Source organism: Lissotriton helveticus, chromosome 1_1 (genome assembly GCF_964261635.1).
Source record: "Lissotriton helveticus chromosome 1_1, aLisHel1.1, whole genome shotgun sequence".
Lineage (NCBI taxonomy): Eukaryota > Metazoa > Chordata > Amphibia > Caudata > Salamandridae > Lissotriton > Lissotriton helveticus.
The window spans coordinates 1890434944-1890451546 of record NC_136057.1 but is presented as its reverse complement, the minus strand read 5'-3'; the positions used below and the strand labels follow the sequence as shown (position 1 = coordinate 1890451546).

The 16603-nt window shown below is 42.4% G+C and overlaps 1 protein-coding gene across 1 annotated transcript in view; it reads left to right on the top strand.

Annotated features, from left to right (window-relative positions):
• The window catches only part of LOC144754567 (dimethylaniline monooxygenase [N-oxide-forming] 2-like), a 207655-nt gene that overhangs the window by 118246 nt on the left and 72806 nt on the right, over positions 1–16603 (top strand). Inside the window, exon 5 of the mRNA XM_078642512.1 lies at positions 9647–9789. Within this exon, the coding sequence (XP_078498638.1) occupies positions 9647–9789 (143 nt within the window). The remainder of the gene's footprint in view (positions 1–9646; positions 9790–16603) is intronic.

Sequence of the window (16603 nt, the reverse complement as noted above, 5' to 3'; positions counted from 1 at the left end):
TTTTCTGAGGACGTTTTGAAGAGGTCCTCCTTTTTTTATAGGGGGCTGGGGGACCCCTGCGTCTGGAAACAAGCCGTTTCCTTTTGACACTAGCGCGTGGCTTATACATCAAACCAGCTCCTTCTTGAGGTTGCTTGTTCATGCGCTCTGCAACCGCCGATGTAACAGACCCCACCACCTCCTGGGCAATGTTCGTGGCAGCAGCCTTAACATGAGGCTTTGCAATTTCATAGCCTCTTCTCAGGAAAGGCATAGCTCTTCTAAACAGACTCCTAAAGAATCCCCCTAATCCCGCCCCGTACATAACAGGTGAACCTTGAAAGTACGGTGGTCCTCCATAACCGGCTTGACTTCTGTAATAGTCTCTGTACATAGACGGATCTCCGTAGGTTTTCATAACCACCATGATGGCTGCTTAATACCCTCTGTCGTGTCTAGGCCTTAAATGAAGCTTGACAATAACTTTCCCGTATTTAAAGGCCACCGGCTCAGACTGATCATCGTAGATCATAATTGAAATAGTGTCAAAATGGTTTTTAGAAACTGCGACGTAGTCGGGTTTGTTAAATTGTATGTTGACCATGGTATTATTATCACCCTGTACATGCACCCACCTTAACAACGGCGAGTAACTATCACCTATCCTCTGAGACTCTACAATATCGCTGTACACATAGAGCGTGTAGAACCCCCCATTAATATCGGGGCACGTGTGATCTGGTTCCACGGGGCTTTTCACATGTTGTACTGTCCCTAAAATCCTTCTTAATTTACCTGAACAGTTAAACAGGTTGTTTCGATTTACGGATTTAAGAAACACCTTCCTTCTCACATTATCTAGCGCCAGATGAATATTCGGATGTGGTTCTATACTGGCTATGGATTTGTTGATGGCTTCGATAATGCTTGTTACGTGTGGGTAGTAGCCTGGTGGGAAGGATGTGTGTATGCCCATGGGGTCCTGGTCCCTCTTGATGTAAAACTTGGTTTCAGCCGCTGTAAATGTATTCCATGTTCTAGGGTATTGTATTTCTGTTAGGGCGACCTCCCAGCCCCCCTTCAGGTCCACAGCCTTAGCCAATTTGACGGTGTAATTAGAAATCTGATTGTTGGGGAACATGTCCTTAGAAGCGTTGGATGGTAAGGTTATATAAAAGGGTGTAGTCTCCATCGTCGCAGAGGCTTTTAGTTCACACACCCTTCAGGGAGCTGGCCAACACCCAACTGTTAAATTTCTCAGGCCATCCGCGCCATTTGACATATGCCTGGCTCTTAGCACCGGTACCTTTCCTTTTCAGAACCTTTTCAACCCTATACACGCGGTTTGGATCATCGGGCACCTTTTGTAACTCTTCCTTGTAAAAGGATCCTGACACCGTTTCCCCATCGTAGTCCTTTAGCCTGTAAATATACACCCCTTCCTTAAGCTCCACACTTTCCACTATAAATATTTCATCACTAAAGGTCTGTTGGTAACCCTTCGTGAAGACTCCTTTCAGTTTTGAAATCCTGACGTGATCACCATTTTTAAAAACAGACTTCTTCACCTTTGTACCAAAGTTAGACCCATACACGTTTCTCCAGGCAGTTAACGAATTATCAGTTGTTACCTCTTCAGGTGCCATTTTGATGGTCCTATGATAACTGGCATTATATACAGCTATAAAAGCCTGTAGAACATCCACGTATCTGTATGTATTGTTGGCCGTAAAATACCGCCACATCTTAGACTTTAAAGTTCTGTTAAACCTTTCTACAACCGCTGCTTTTACCTCCGTGTGTGTTACAAAATGTTGAACATTATGCTGCTTTAATAATTTCTGAAATGACTTGTTTAAGAATTCTTTTCCTGCGTCTGTTTGTAGTTTTTGAGGAATACGCCCCTTATCGAAGATGGCTTTAAAAGCGTCTGTGACGCTAGCTCCACTTTTATCACGCATCGCCTCTGCATACGCATACTTGGACAACACATCTATGACTGTTAATATATAACACACACCGTCGTTATGTTTTGCTATATCTTGAAGGCTGATTATGTCCGCTTGCCACTGATAATCTATACACGCATTAACGATTGTGGGTCGTCTCTTAAAACGTCTTCTGGCAGGTTTATGTAGTGAATATGCCTCCTCTCCTGATAACCATGTCTTCACAGCTTCTCTGCTTACAGACTCCTTTTCAGCCACAGCCCTTCTATATAGAGCTGCGCCGCTTCCAAAGCTGCCAACCCCTCTTGTATCATAATAAAGTTTTCTTAACAGGCCCTCCGACATGTTAGCGGGCATTACAGTACAGGAAATGAAAGACGCTTGTTTTGTGTAAGAACATTTTATTAAAAAAGAATGAGTATTACCATATCACAGACATTTTACATTATTACATAGCAAGTATGGTTTACATAAAGGTATCTTGAGGGTGTAACATTCTACTACATTACTTTAAATGCACGCTATAAGGTCACAATACATCAGGCCTTATCTATTATAAAACAGCCTTTGTGGTGCCAAGGATACCACTTTTCTGTTTTTTAGATACAGATTACACATGCGCCTTTCTATAAGTCTCTGTGCCATCTTTTTGTCACAGCACACACCTGTGCCTGGCATGCTTCTTAGTTTTGCGTAGGGGTCGTTGGCATAGCGTATCTCCTTGACTGCCGCTATCATGATCTTCAGCATGTTCGGATGGACAAAACTATTTTCAGCGCTCAGGCCGTGCACCACCCTTAGCAGTTTATGCATCTTGTACGGGTCTAGCATACTACATATGTACCGGATTACACGGTCTCTGTATGATCCGGATAGACACTCGTGCGCCCCCTGTTCAGGGTCGTTAATACGATGGCCGAAACACAGGCTGTAATAGTCCCTTTTGACGCATGTGTATACAACCACAGCTGCGAAACCTTTAACACTTGATATGTCATCAGTGGTGAACCCAACTCTGGTGAACCCTGGCGTTGGTTTTTCAGAGTCGTCGTTCTTAGAACACTCTTCACACTCCTTAGACATAGGTGTCCCCAGATTTGTGGAACTCCCCGTCTGGTTTGCACAGCATATACAAGACAGATTCAAGCTGCGACCTTTTGCAGTCTGCCCCTGGGCATCAGTTCTTTTCGGTGTTTCATCCTAGGTTCAAAAGACAAATATTGACAACCCGTTAGCGTTAGAAAGACAACAAACGTTCATGTAAGGGGTCTACTCCTAACATTTTTTTTTTTTTTTTGACTTACCACCACATTTTCACCATCCTCTGCAGCGCCTCTGAAATCTTGAGAGTCGGTAATATCCATTGGGGACCCTTCATCTTCCACGCTTGTACCAGGCTGTTGCACAACTACTTCCTGAGGACTCGTCATGTGAACATCCGGGGTTTCATAGATGGGTGTGTTAGGAGCTGGTGCTCTCTAGAGGGGCCATAAGTAAGATTAACGTTTGGTAGTTGAAGAAATAAAATACATCCTTATGCAAAATAGTTGCTCCTAACATTTTAACTCACCTCCACATTTTCAAACCCCGCGTCGGCTACTCTGACATCTTGAGAGTCGGTAATATCCATTGGTGAGCCCTCATCTTCCACGCTTGTACCAGGCTGTTGCACACCTACTTCCTGAGGACTCGTCATGTGAACATCCATGGTTTCATAGACGGGTGTATTAGGAGGAACTATGGATTCTTCCTCATCCTCCAACTCCAAGAGCATGCTTTGCTCAGACGCCAAACCGTCACTCGAACACTCGCTAGAGCTGCTGTAACGCTTAATCGGGTCCACCCGGCTCGGCCATTGCTTAACAAACCCCCAGCCAGAAGGTTCTCCTGGTTGAGCATTATGTTCCATTACCGCAGGTCTGGTTCTGTAAAAGCTACTGACGGGGATCTCTGAGCCACCAAACCAATGTTTTCTCTCAAATGGTTTGTAGCTCTTCCTTTCTGCCATGGTGACCCTTCACGTTGTCCAGCGGCTGCTTGCTACAACAGGCTCCTGACAAAGGCTTATATGTATTCAAAGAAATCACCACCCCTAAAAGAGGCGTATACCTCTACACCACAACAGGGACACATGGCCGTAGGGCTGCTTTGCCACGCCTCTACCTCCAAAAAAACAACCCGCCCCCTGTGACTCATACGCCCCTTCCGGGGCACCTGCCGGCCCTTGTCAACACTCGGGCCACCTGTCACTTGTTTGAGACCAACAGTTTAAGGCCAGGACTGTTTAAGACCAGGCCTGAGCACTCCTGGGCATGTCCATTTTTGCAGCCCTAGCTGTTAAATTTAAGGCCAGAAGTTTAAGACCAGACTGTTTAAGGCCAGATCAAACCCTGGTCTTAAACAGTCCTGGTCTTAAACTGTCAAAAATGCGACCAGGAGTTTAAGACCAGACATGTCAAAAGCTGTCAAAATTGCGACCAGCCTTTTGCGACCAGACATGTCACTTTTGCGACCAGGATTTTTTGATGAGTGGTATCCCGGCTTACTACTTATGTTATTTCACAACACTCCTTTTTTGCTTCATTATCACATATAAAAGCTCATTCAAATTTGTGAGTTCAGGACGTGCTCTTGACAAAGACTACTCATGTTTCGAGTTAATTGACTATTTTGTTGCTACATCTATAAAAATAATCTAGGCTAAACGTAGGGATCCCATGACAACTGACTTTTCTCTTAGTTCATTAATGGCACGTTTATCAGGGCAGGCACACCGGAATGTTTCTAAGTTCAAGTTTAAAACTGTCACTTTAAAAAAATCACTGTCAATGAAGTGATATAATCTGATGTAGAAAGGAGAAATGCTTCCGTATGTTTGGGAAATGCAATTTCTGAATTTGGAAGAGACTTTAACATATTTTTACATGATGTTTGTTGCATGATTTATCTGCCAACTATTTTCAGGGCTCTGCTCTCCCTGTTATTGTGCTGGCTTGCCCACCTGTACTCCAGTCCAACTAACATTGGTGCAAAGGCATATACTTGGTGTGGGGTCAGATCTACTTTTTCAAGTCCAGTCCTCCAAACACTGGGAGTGGTGCATATAATTGGGGGACAGGGGTCATATTTCCTATTCTTTAAACTTTGAGGAAAGTGCAAACATTTGCGTAGTCAAAATTCCTATTCTAACTCCAACTCCATGAACAATGGGGAGTAAGCATATGCATGTGGAGGACATATATATATTAGTCTAACGCAAGTCCTACAAGTACTTGTTTACAAATGCATTTATTTGGAGGAGTTACATTTACTGTCCCCATTAACATGGAGGGAAGTGCATATATTTGAGGGATGGAGTATTTACTATTCTAATTCCAGTCTGTAGAAGTGTTGAAACCATAGTGTGAAAATAATTACTCTGTTACTCTATGGTTGTGAGGTTTTGCTAGAAAAACATGGCAGGCGCTTGCAATTCATAGAAACAGCCATCTGAAAAAAATGGTTGGGATTCCCCACAGGCTCAGTGAGTAGTGCCCTGAGGATAGAGTTGGACCTTCCTAACATTTGTTTTAAATACAGGCAGAGGTTGCTCAATTATTGGGCAGGTCTTTTAAAATCTGAAGAAGGCTCCTTGAGGCACATTATAAATCTCCTCTTACAAGGGAAGTATATGGCATAATGGGTAAAAACACACAGATATTCAAGGCTACCCTCAATCTCCCTGCTGGTTATTTTCCTTTAAACATGTCTGGGCTCCAACAGAAACAAGCATAGAAACGCTTAATCAAAGAGTGTTAGCTAAATAGCGACTTTGCTGATGTTCTTAATAGAATTAACTTGCAGCATCTACTGGAGGCAGATGAAAGTGGTTTAATTCAGCCCTACTTGTGGGATATCAACAGGCATGTTAGTGGCAGCAGGACACTATTATGGTTGCCAGATGACTCCATGTTTTCAGAAACGCTATGTTCGAGTTCTGGGCTTTATTTGCCAACCCTGTTCGTTCTCTGTTTTTTATTTAGTCCTGGTTCACCTTGACTGATCCAGATTAGACTAAGGTTGCTAATCGCAGTAGACTGGAGTAAGGTGCCTAGGTTTACTTAGAGTCACCTGCTAATTCTACAAATATGGATCTTAGGACAGTCATTCCAAGCGGCTGTATGCTACCATTGCCCCTTTACAGAACATCGGTAACTGGCAGCCACTATCAAAAGCTCAGTTACATGTTGATATTGGCAGATCCTCAGCCATTGTTAACACCCTGCCCCCTCTCTAAGGAGGATGCACCCGACTGCTGGCTTGGGCCATCTACTATTCTCCAAGTCTTCAACTTTTCTTAACTCTATGATTACATATTGAAGGCTTTTCCTAGCACCTCATTGTGGATGGAATTTATTTTTTTAGTTTCTTGGTCTTCCTATTTTTTTAATTCACCATATCAAATCCAGCAAGTTTTTTCAACATCTGCCACTCCTTTGACCCCCCACTCGCTGCCTACTCTGTCCACAAGCTTAACTTCCTTCACTGCTTCTCAGGTACATTGAATCCATTTTGGTGATAGCTCACATTTCGAAATGGAACCTAGCCAATAGTGTGGTGCACAGTGATTTTAATAACTGCCCTGGGCTAGGGGCTATTGCAAGGTTACTTTCAACTTAATCCCTTTCCATAATTTTCATTCCCAGCTTCCCATCCACTTCTATATCCTTGTTGGGCAATAGGTGGAGAACATCTACTGATCTGCAAGGTATAAAGCATGGTGTTCTGTAGCTGCAGGACCAACCGCTATATGTATCAACAAACCATTTTGCATTTCCTAAATAGCGAATTTTAAGGAATCGCTATTTAGGAAATGCAAAACGGTATGTATGTACAAAATCGCTTTCCAATAGCGATTCCTTAGCATTCCTTAATTTGAGATTAGCAAATTGTCAATCGCAAATTACCCCTTCATTTCCATGGGCCAGGAGCCCCATAGGAATGAAAGTGCAATTTGCAATTAGCAATTTGCTGATCGCAAATTAGGGATGTTTCCAAGGGTGCAGGGGTGTCTCAAGAACACCCTGCTGCACCCCTGAAAAAGACATTTGGGGGCATATGGCGCACATACATGCCCTAAGGGCATGTATGGGCGTCATATGGCACCTTTGGTTATTATCAAAAATGATTTTTGATAAGAATTCGCAAATTACCACCAACTAGAAGTTGGTGGTAATTTGCTAATCCTTAATGGCATTTTTTGCATTTTATTTGTTTGATACATTGCATTTAAGGGATCGCAAAATTTGCAATTCCTTAAGTGCAATCGCAAAATAAGGATTAGCAAAATTTGCTATTCCTTATTTTGCATCAAACTAGTTTGATACATTCCATTTGTCTATTTAGCATTCGCAAAGGCCGAAATTCGCAGAATTTCGGCCTTTGCGAATGCTAAATAGCTTGATACATATAGCGGCAAATCTTTTGAAAGCACACCCTTGTGCAAACCAAAATCCTAAATGTGCCAGAGCTTCAATATGGATCCCCTACTTTCTTAGGGCATTAATTGGAACAGCTCTTCCTATAAATCGGGGGTGTAAAGACCTAAAGATACTGACCACTTGCCTACATTTTTTTAGGAATGTGTGGCCACCAACTGACTCTGCATTACGGATGTATTTCAGTACCACGCATGCTTTTACAACGCATGCCTTTACCACGCAACTTTTACAATGCAAGTCGTTACAACGACTTGCGTTGGGGGGCGCTGGATAGTGAATAGTTTAATTTACTATTCCAACTCCAGTCCCCGTGGATAGTAGGGAAGGTTTTGGATAGTAAATTAACTATTCCCTATCCTGGAGCACCCCCCAGCGCAAGTCGTTGTAACGACTTGCGTTGTAAAAGTTGCGTGGTAAAGGTACTGCATTGTAAAAGTTGCGTTGTAAACGCTGTTTACCCTGCATTACTGACACTAGAAACACATTTCTTCTAATTGTCCACAAGAACAAGTTGTCCACAGTCAAAAAGACTACAGAATTGTCCCCAATAAGCACAAGATAATTATACCAGTGAATTCCTTAGAATTCGTTTTTGGTCCCCAACCCCTACTTGCCGTTTCCTCAGCTAATAACTACCAGTCTCTGATTACCCATCCTGAAGCCGCAAAGCACACTGCTAGTGTCCAAGCCCAACTATTTCAAATGTTTTCCCTTGGGTTTCCCCCCCCCCCACAAAACTATCCCAGTGACATGGTGGTAGCATGACGGCACGGTGGACCAGTCAGCATTGTCCCTTTGTTAAATAAAAAAAATCAATGTCACTCATGTGCTGGAAGAATTCTTCCACATGGAATTCATGGCAGAGCCAAACAGGAATAAAGTATGTGACATGGAATTGGAAGGCCTGTTCTATATAGGATAAGCTTCCAGATACAATGTCAGATAGCATTTGTTAACCTGTGATTGTCTTCCAGATGACATACCCAACAGCAACTCCACCATCATGAAAACAACCACCTGCCACACTCTAAACTCTAGACAGGGGATGCAAGGGTTGGGGACATATGGCATCCACCATTTTTTGCCAGAGGCCCAGTTAGTGCCCAACCATAAGTGAAGTATGCTTTTTATAAAGGAGATAAGTTACGTAATTAACAATCCTTGTTGCATTGGCTTAGGTGCTCCTTAAAGGGCAATGATTCCAAGCACAGAGAGACACTTCACTTTACCTGTATCCTCCTGGTCCTAATGAGCCTACCCAGAGGACAAGTAGCCTACTGCAGCACATCATGAGTGATCCCACTATCTTCATATCTTCCTCAGGCAATAGGCCCCGCCATCATCATCCCCATGGTATCTCTCACCAGCGTGTAAGGATGCAAATATTTCCTCCAGCCAACAGTGCTCCGTGCAGACAGTGGAAATCTTTTGACTAGCCTACTGACTAGACCTCATGGGGTACAACTGCAGGCAGAAAAAACAGGAAGAAAGCTTGGCTGTCCCAGTCTTATACATTTACCCAGAATGGGTGGAGTCAGAGTGCTGGACAGAGGGCAGTAAAAAAAAGTGAGAAACCCATTCTGTCTGCAAGCCAGGAAGGCCTAAAAACTGTTGAGAAGAGAAGGAAGCAGAACATGAGACAGTAAGAGCATTTATTTCTATGAGCTACTGCATAGTTTAAAGATTTTTTTAGTTAAAGGCCCAGTGCACTGGATAATTTATTATAGTATTATAGCCCGCCGTAGCGAGCTATACAAGCCATTAAAGGCCCACTCCAGTATTTGGCTTGGGCATTTAACAAGGGAGTTGAAATGTAATGCCTGTATAGCTTAGCTACAGAGGGCTATATGGTATTAGAACATCCCGCCACTAGAGAACAGAATGTTCTAGCAAGTAAAACAAAGGCCTCGCAGAGCCTGAGGGGATTGAAATCCCCTCGGGCTCCGTGAGGCCTTTGTTCACAGCAACAGCTGTGAACGACAACATTGGAATGTTGGAGCTCCAGGCTTCTACGAGCCTTTAGAAGCCCGGATCAGTCCATTGTTTTCATTGGAGCTCTCAACATTCCAATGTTCTAATAAAGTATGGTGTCTGGAATGTTGGGATTAATATTGCTGAAAGGACAATAGTGGTCAATTGCCTTGGCAATGCATCATAAATGACTGCTTAGCTGTGAAGTGGCATTTTGGATGTTCATGTATTCTTCAATATATGATGTGACTTTTGTCATCCCTGCAGGCTTAGAAAGATTCAAAGGAAAATACCTCCATAGCGGAGAATATAAACACCCAGAGGGCTTCCAAGGAAAGAGGGTGCTCGTGGTGGGGGTCGGCAACAGTGGAGTGGATATCGCTACGGAGCTCAGTCGCGTGGCTGAAAAGGTATATGAAGTTCTCGTGTTTTCCACCAGAATATTGAGGAAAAAATATTGTGAGTCCAAAATATTGAGGCCTATAATCATTATTGTATTGCATTGTATTGTGAGAAGTATGCATAGGTAAATATAGGTTTACTATACACAACTTCACATATAGGTAATGACATAATATACATCTTCAATGGTATCTAGATGTGAAGTCAAGAATAGAACATCTATACTTACCTGTTTGCACATACCTTCACAACATTTGGTTCTCAATATTTAGAGTTTGACATGTTGTGAATTGCAGTTTGAAGTTTGTGAGTGGCCCTACTTAGGACTACTTTATGTACAACATAATGCAGTTTGTGATTCGGGCCCTCCCTCACTGTTTTTGGACTCAAAAGGTTGTAAGGCAGCCCGGTAGAAAACAATATATAGGTATCTACTATTGGGAAGTATGTCTAAGCTCATAGCTCTCACTTTTCAAAAGTGAAAAGCATAATATCATCATACTTGTAGTAGGGCACTGAAATGTTCATGCCTATTCAAATATCCACTTTTAATTATTGAGTAAATTGTGAACACCCTTTGGCAAAGTCAGTGTCCGTCACTTTTTATAGTTGCATACCTTGCATGATTTGCTCTAGGCAGACATGGGGGTATTTTGACTTTAGGGGTAAGAGCTTGCTGCCACCCAGACAATTAATGGTGCCTCATGCCTACCGGGTCCAGGCTAGCTGTAGGGATATAGGAAATCCCTGTGGCCTTCCTTTAGTATGCACACAATGCAGTTTGTGAGGCATATAAGGGGATGTTTTCATTGTGTTTTCAACCTGCCATTTAATATATATTTGTAATTGTATGTATAGTATTTAGTGTGTGAATATCAGTATTTTAACTTTTTTTAAAAATGAAAAATCACTGACTGGACATTAGTTTGTTGAGTGTTATTTGTTGAGTTGATTCGTTTTGAGATTTTAGGGCATAACACCTCCCCGATTCACCCGTGCACTGCTCTGCCTCACAGTCGTAAGAGTCAACTTCTTAAAAAGGTTATTTGGTTCCCTGTTTGAGGGTCCACAGTAAAGGGGATCCAGGAAACCAGAAGCAAAACCACATAGCTGACAGAATTGGGGCCCAGTAAATTCTGATTGCTTTGGGATATTCAAAACCAGACATCGCACAATAGGTTTAGGCCCAGATCCAGCTACAGGGATGAAACAGTGCTGTCTTCTATTGGCTGATGTTACATGGGTGTCAATTCAGAAGAGAGACTTCCATAGGTTTCCTCACATGTGTGTTTGTGGAAGGTGACAGGATCCAGACCTCTTGGACTCCACTATATTACATGGATAAGCAGTTTGTAGTCATCACATAAAAATTCCGTACATATCACCAGTAATGGAAGAGGGGCCTGATGCCACCTCTCCTACGTGTATGGTCCCAAAAGTGAGTCAGCAAGAATGTACATATGAAGTGGTTTGGTGACAAAATACCATGAAGGAGAAAACACTAGGGCAGCACTAGCTGTCAGGAGTCCATTATAGCAATACATTAGCTGTATGTGACCTCACTTTCTGTTCAGGGTTTTGTAAATGATGGAAACTGTGAGAAGCTGGGTTGGTTGACTGAGTTGTGAGCCCTTGTCAAGCACCAGGCACAAACCCGTGCAGGGTGAACCACAAAAAGTAATTTATTAAACCTGTGCTTAACCCAGTGTAGCTTGGCACAAAAAGCAGTTAGGCTTAACTTAGAGGCAATGTGCAAAGAATTTATGTAGCACACAAACAGTAATAAAGTGAAAACAGAACATAAGAAAAAACCCACACCAATATAGAAAAATAGTGTAAATTAAAATAAAATAGATTTGACACAAAAAGTACAAAAATCCAATAAGTAGAACCGGAGTTATGAATTGTTAATGTTTTTAGTAAAACATAGCACCTAAAAGATCAAAGAGCCAATGACTGTCATCTTCTTGTATGGTGAGACCGGTCAAAGTTGAATAATATGGCAGACTGTGATGGAGCGTAGTCCAGATACAAGAAGTGGATTGGACCCTGTCAGGGCTTACCTTCAGACTTAGAAAAGGTGTCAAGAAAAATTTCTTGAGAAGGTAAAGTTTAGCACAGCAAGGCTATAGGCAGTGTCCAAGGAGGGGGCATCGTCGGAAGGGAGTCTTGGGTCAAAGACGTACATTCTGACTTAGTCATTTTTATGGAAGTCGAAAATCTCAAGCGGGATGAAGCAGATGCCTGTAGTCAAGCCAGTTCCAGGGGTGCAGATACCCCTTTAGTAAAGGACAGCTGAAAAGGATTTGCTGCTGCAGAGAAGAACGTAGTGGGAGCAGCCGAAAAGTCAGGTCGGTCAGTGATGCATAGTGGGTGGATAGAAGAGCAGGTTGGTCCCAGTCTTCTCTTCGTTCTCCGAGCAGATTGTAGCAAAACAATGTCACGGTCCTCAGTTTGGGATTTTGGCTATCTGGGGACCTTTAGCACCAAAACCAAGGGTCCTGGACTGTTGGAACACCAATTAGGGATTCTGGACTCACTCAGGCTGGGTACAGGTGGTGCAGGTTCAAGGTTATGGTAGCCTTTAATGTCCCTATGGCTCTGAGCAGGAGGCCAGCAACATATCCCTTGCAGTCACTCTGGTAGTCCTGGGTTGAGGTGAAGATGCAGGGCTCAACAGCAAGGCTGGCCTCTGAGTGTTCAAGGCAGGCTCCAGTCCAGACAGCAAAGCACTCCTTCCAGGTACAGCAAAGCAGTTGTGCATAGTACACAGCATTAGGAAGCCCTCTGAGAGTTCTTCCACAGGTCCAGGAGTGAACTAAAGAGTGGGCCTGAGGGTCCTATTTCTAAATCCTGGTACCCTTCCTCTGAAAGGTGAGAGAAGCTTCTAGAAAGGTTATTTGAAGTGCATGGAATGTTCTGACTTCCCTGCCCTGGCTCCAAGCTGGCTGCAGTGACAATGTGGAGGTGATAGGTCCTTTGCATGAATGCAGAGCACAGCCTATTCTGTTGCAAGTTGGGCTATGCTCAGCTCCATCCTGCCCATACCGATGGCCCATTCAGGCACACCTAATCCCTTTATTGTGTGACTGTGTGGGAGGATGCCAGTTACACCCAGTCATGTCACTCAAGACAGACTGCAGGCACAAAGGAGCCAAGAGCAGGAACATTCCAACTTTCTAAAAGAAGTATTTTCTAAATTGTAATAAAAACTACGACTTTGCCATTCAAGAGGATTTTTCTTTAAAATTTCATAGATCCCAAACATTAACTGGACACTTGGTCCCAATCAAAAGCTAGCACTTATTACATGTAATAAGGCAACCCAATGTTATCCTACGGGACAGGTAGGCCTCACAGTAGTGAAAAACGAGTTTAGGAGTTTTTCTCTATCAGGACATCTAAACCTTACAGTACAAGTCCAATCTTTTCGTTACTATGCACTCTGCCTTTTGGGCAACCTAGGGCCTACCTTAAAGGTGACACTTATATGCTACACAAGGGGAGTTTAAGGGAATGCTTAATTTGTTAAGACGAAAGTGCCAGGGCCGTCGTCAGGGAGCTACTGCAACGTGCACCACCCATTACAAGGCCAGCACAGCCAATGACAGTGCCAACAATACTACTAACCATCACACTCCTACAAGTGTGCCGATTTAGACTATTCCTGGCCCCCAAAGCTATACAAATGGCTTAGGTGGCCAGGTATTAGTCATTTATTTAATGTATATTGAATTAATAAACAACTGTTGCAGTTTAAAATTGCATTCAGGCTACAAGTGGCACAATGAGTGCTGCAGGCTCACCGGTAGCATTTACAGGTCCTGGGTATATGGTATGTCACTCTACAAGGGACTTATGAGTAAATTAAGTATGTAAATCAGGTGCAAACCAATTTTACCATGTTTAGGGGAGAGAGCACAAGCACTTTAGAACTGGTTAACAGTGGTAACATTTACAAAGTCTTAAGGATCACAAAAACGAATTCAACAAACAAAGTAGAGGCTAAAGGAAAACATTTGGGGAGGACCCTGCAGAGAGGGCCAGGTCCAACAGGAACAAAAATAACCTTGGCCAATTTGTCCTTAAATCTATTGATCATTCAAGAAATCCCCCCAAATATTGAAGCAGTCAATAGTTAAGTGGTGCCTCTGATAACAGGACTCAGGAACTTAGGCAGTGGATGCAGAATAGTAATGTAATGTCAGTAAGTGTTAATTTCATACTTTGTATCCAACTGGATGATGCATTCTTCCACTCTTCACAGCAACCACCATTGACAAATATAATATAATATAATATAATATGTTGTGCAATAGTGGATAGGGCAATGGGAGGAGAGAGTAAACAGAAACATTGGATATGCACTCTTACTCATCACTTCTCTGGCACTGACTTTTACAATTAGTAATAGGCACCTAAAGACAACACATTTATATTAGTAATCTGCCATGAATATTCTGCTTCTAACCTCAGTAGTGAAAGGATATACCTTATAAATAGCTCTGTGTAACCAACTCTCCATAACCAACTTTCTGTGTTCCTAACACAAAGATTGACTTCCATAAACTGCAGTATATTAAGATTTAAATACCTACCTTAGGTTTGCTAAACCCTCTCTATCGGTAAAATAACTACCTCAGACTTTATAATATGCACCTTCTGTTTACTGATTGAATTTGATCATAATGTATATTTTGTACAACTGAAAAATAATTAACATTTGCTAATATTAAGGGAGACCTATTCTAAAAAATATAAATATAATTTTCTTTGAATACACTTTCATAAAAACATAGCATAATTAATCATATTCTCAAAGCTAAAATCTTCCCGTTCATTCACAGAAAAAAACTAAAATTACAAAATTTTAAGCAATCATAAAAGTCTATGCTAAGGCTAAGGTCAAATGTTCAATCAGTAGTTCAAAGTTCCTTTTTCCTCAACACAATTGAATTTCCAGAATACTTCTCTGTATTCAAAATGTCCTCCAATAAGCATTCAACAAAGTAACTGTTCTCCACACGTGAGTCACAAATCCAAAAAGCAGGATCCTGGCTGCAGCAACATTGTAGTACAATTGCCCAGAAGGTTCACTGTGCAACATGAGGGAAGGTTTACCTGATAACCCAGGATGGCAGACTACATCTCCAAACATTGTGGGAGATCAAGGGTTCTTGGGATCCGCAATTTCGCTGCCAGGGGTCTTTCTCCAGGCTGCGCTAACACTCTGTGAACGCCACCAGCCTCCCTTGCTTGAAATAGACTCATCACAAGAGAGTGTGGAGTTTGACGTCCCTACACACACCAAGCCACTAGTGGTAAATCATGCCTCCTGACCTGCTTTCTGACATATAATAGTACACAATAAGATCTTGTTCTGCATGCCACACAGTTCAGTTATGGGGAGACCCACCCCTTTATGGTCTCACTAGGATCGAGTGGGAACTGTAAACCACTCAACTAACCTTTGACACATATCAACCCAGTACTTAGTTTTATCACACTTCCACATGAACTTTTAATATTTTAAAAATAAAGTGTTTTTTTAACTTTTTTTAAATGAAGCGAGAAAGTCAGTGGAAAAGAGTAAGATAACAGCACCTCCATGAGAGAGCCATGGGTTGACACACTTCCCACACTAATGGACCTATGCCAGATTGGCTATTTATGCTGCTAACAAAGACTTATTTACTTACTTTTAACTGAAACAGAAAGTAGTATTCAACAAACAGCAACACCCTACACACTCATAAAAATTAAGGCAAAGTCTATGTTGTCACCGAAGATTGTACTCTTTTGTACAGTGTGGGCCTAGAGGTGAACATCTAACATTCAAAACAATAGAGTTGGGAAGGCCATGTCCTAAGTATGTGTCTTGGTGAGAAAATCCAGAGTATGGGAATTAATTTGATTTGATTTGAATTGTAATTTATTTAGGGTTCGAATGCCTGGGGCGTCTTGGTGCTGATGCTTTTCATGAGAGAGAAAAGATGATGAACGCTGCTCTAGAAGATGAGAAAAGACAGAATGCAAAGGAAATATGGGAAAACTGCAAAACCTTATTATAATGCTATTCAGAATCCTCAGGCATGGTTCATCTGAAAACTTTTTGGGACAAATCTGTTTCACCAAAACTCATAGTCCAATAGATCCAATACCCGGCATCATGGAGATCTAGACATTCATAACATGTTACTTCCTTCAGTGACTGACAGCCACTGAAAGATCTGCAAAGATCATTGCTGTAGCATGCGCATACAAGAATGTAAAGCCTAATGCTATCCAAACACTGATGACCTGGGTGTCGCTTGGAGCTATGACAGGACAACAGTCCTGAAGCATGCCTCAGGAATACTGAGTCAGACCTTCAGACACATTTTGCCTCATCCTTTAATCAACGTACTACCTCATCAACTGCAAGACATGCAGTGATGCTTCTCTAAGGTAGAGCTCTTTCTCTTTTTTTCTGCACACTTGGATCACCCGATGCTCTCATCAGTTTGAACGGAGGTGTAAATACGCTCAGCAATCTGACAGCAGTACTCATGTGAAATTCCCACCTCGTGGTGATTAGATTTCCTTGATGCTGCTGGATGTCCTAAGAGGGTCAAACCATCACTTAGTGCTTCCGTTGAGAAGGATGTCCACATTTAATACTTGTCACTCCCCATGCGTGGATCGCAGCCTGGTCCTGGCTACTTCCTGTACCACCAACAGACTAGGCCTGGGGAAATGCCAGCATCTGCCTCATCTTGAATCATATCCAAGTAAGATGTATGCCAGACTCATTGAATCAGTTCTAGCATATTTCCGACCCTC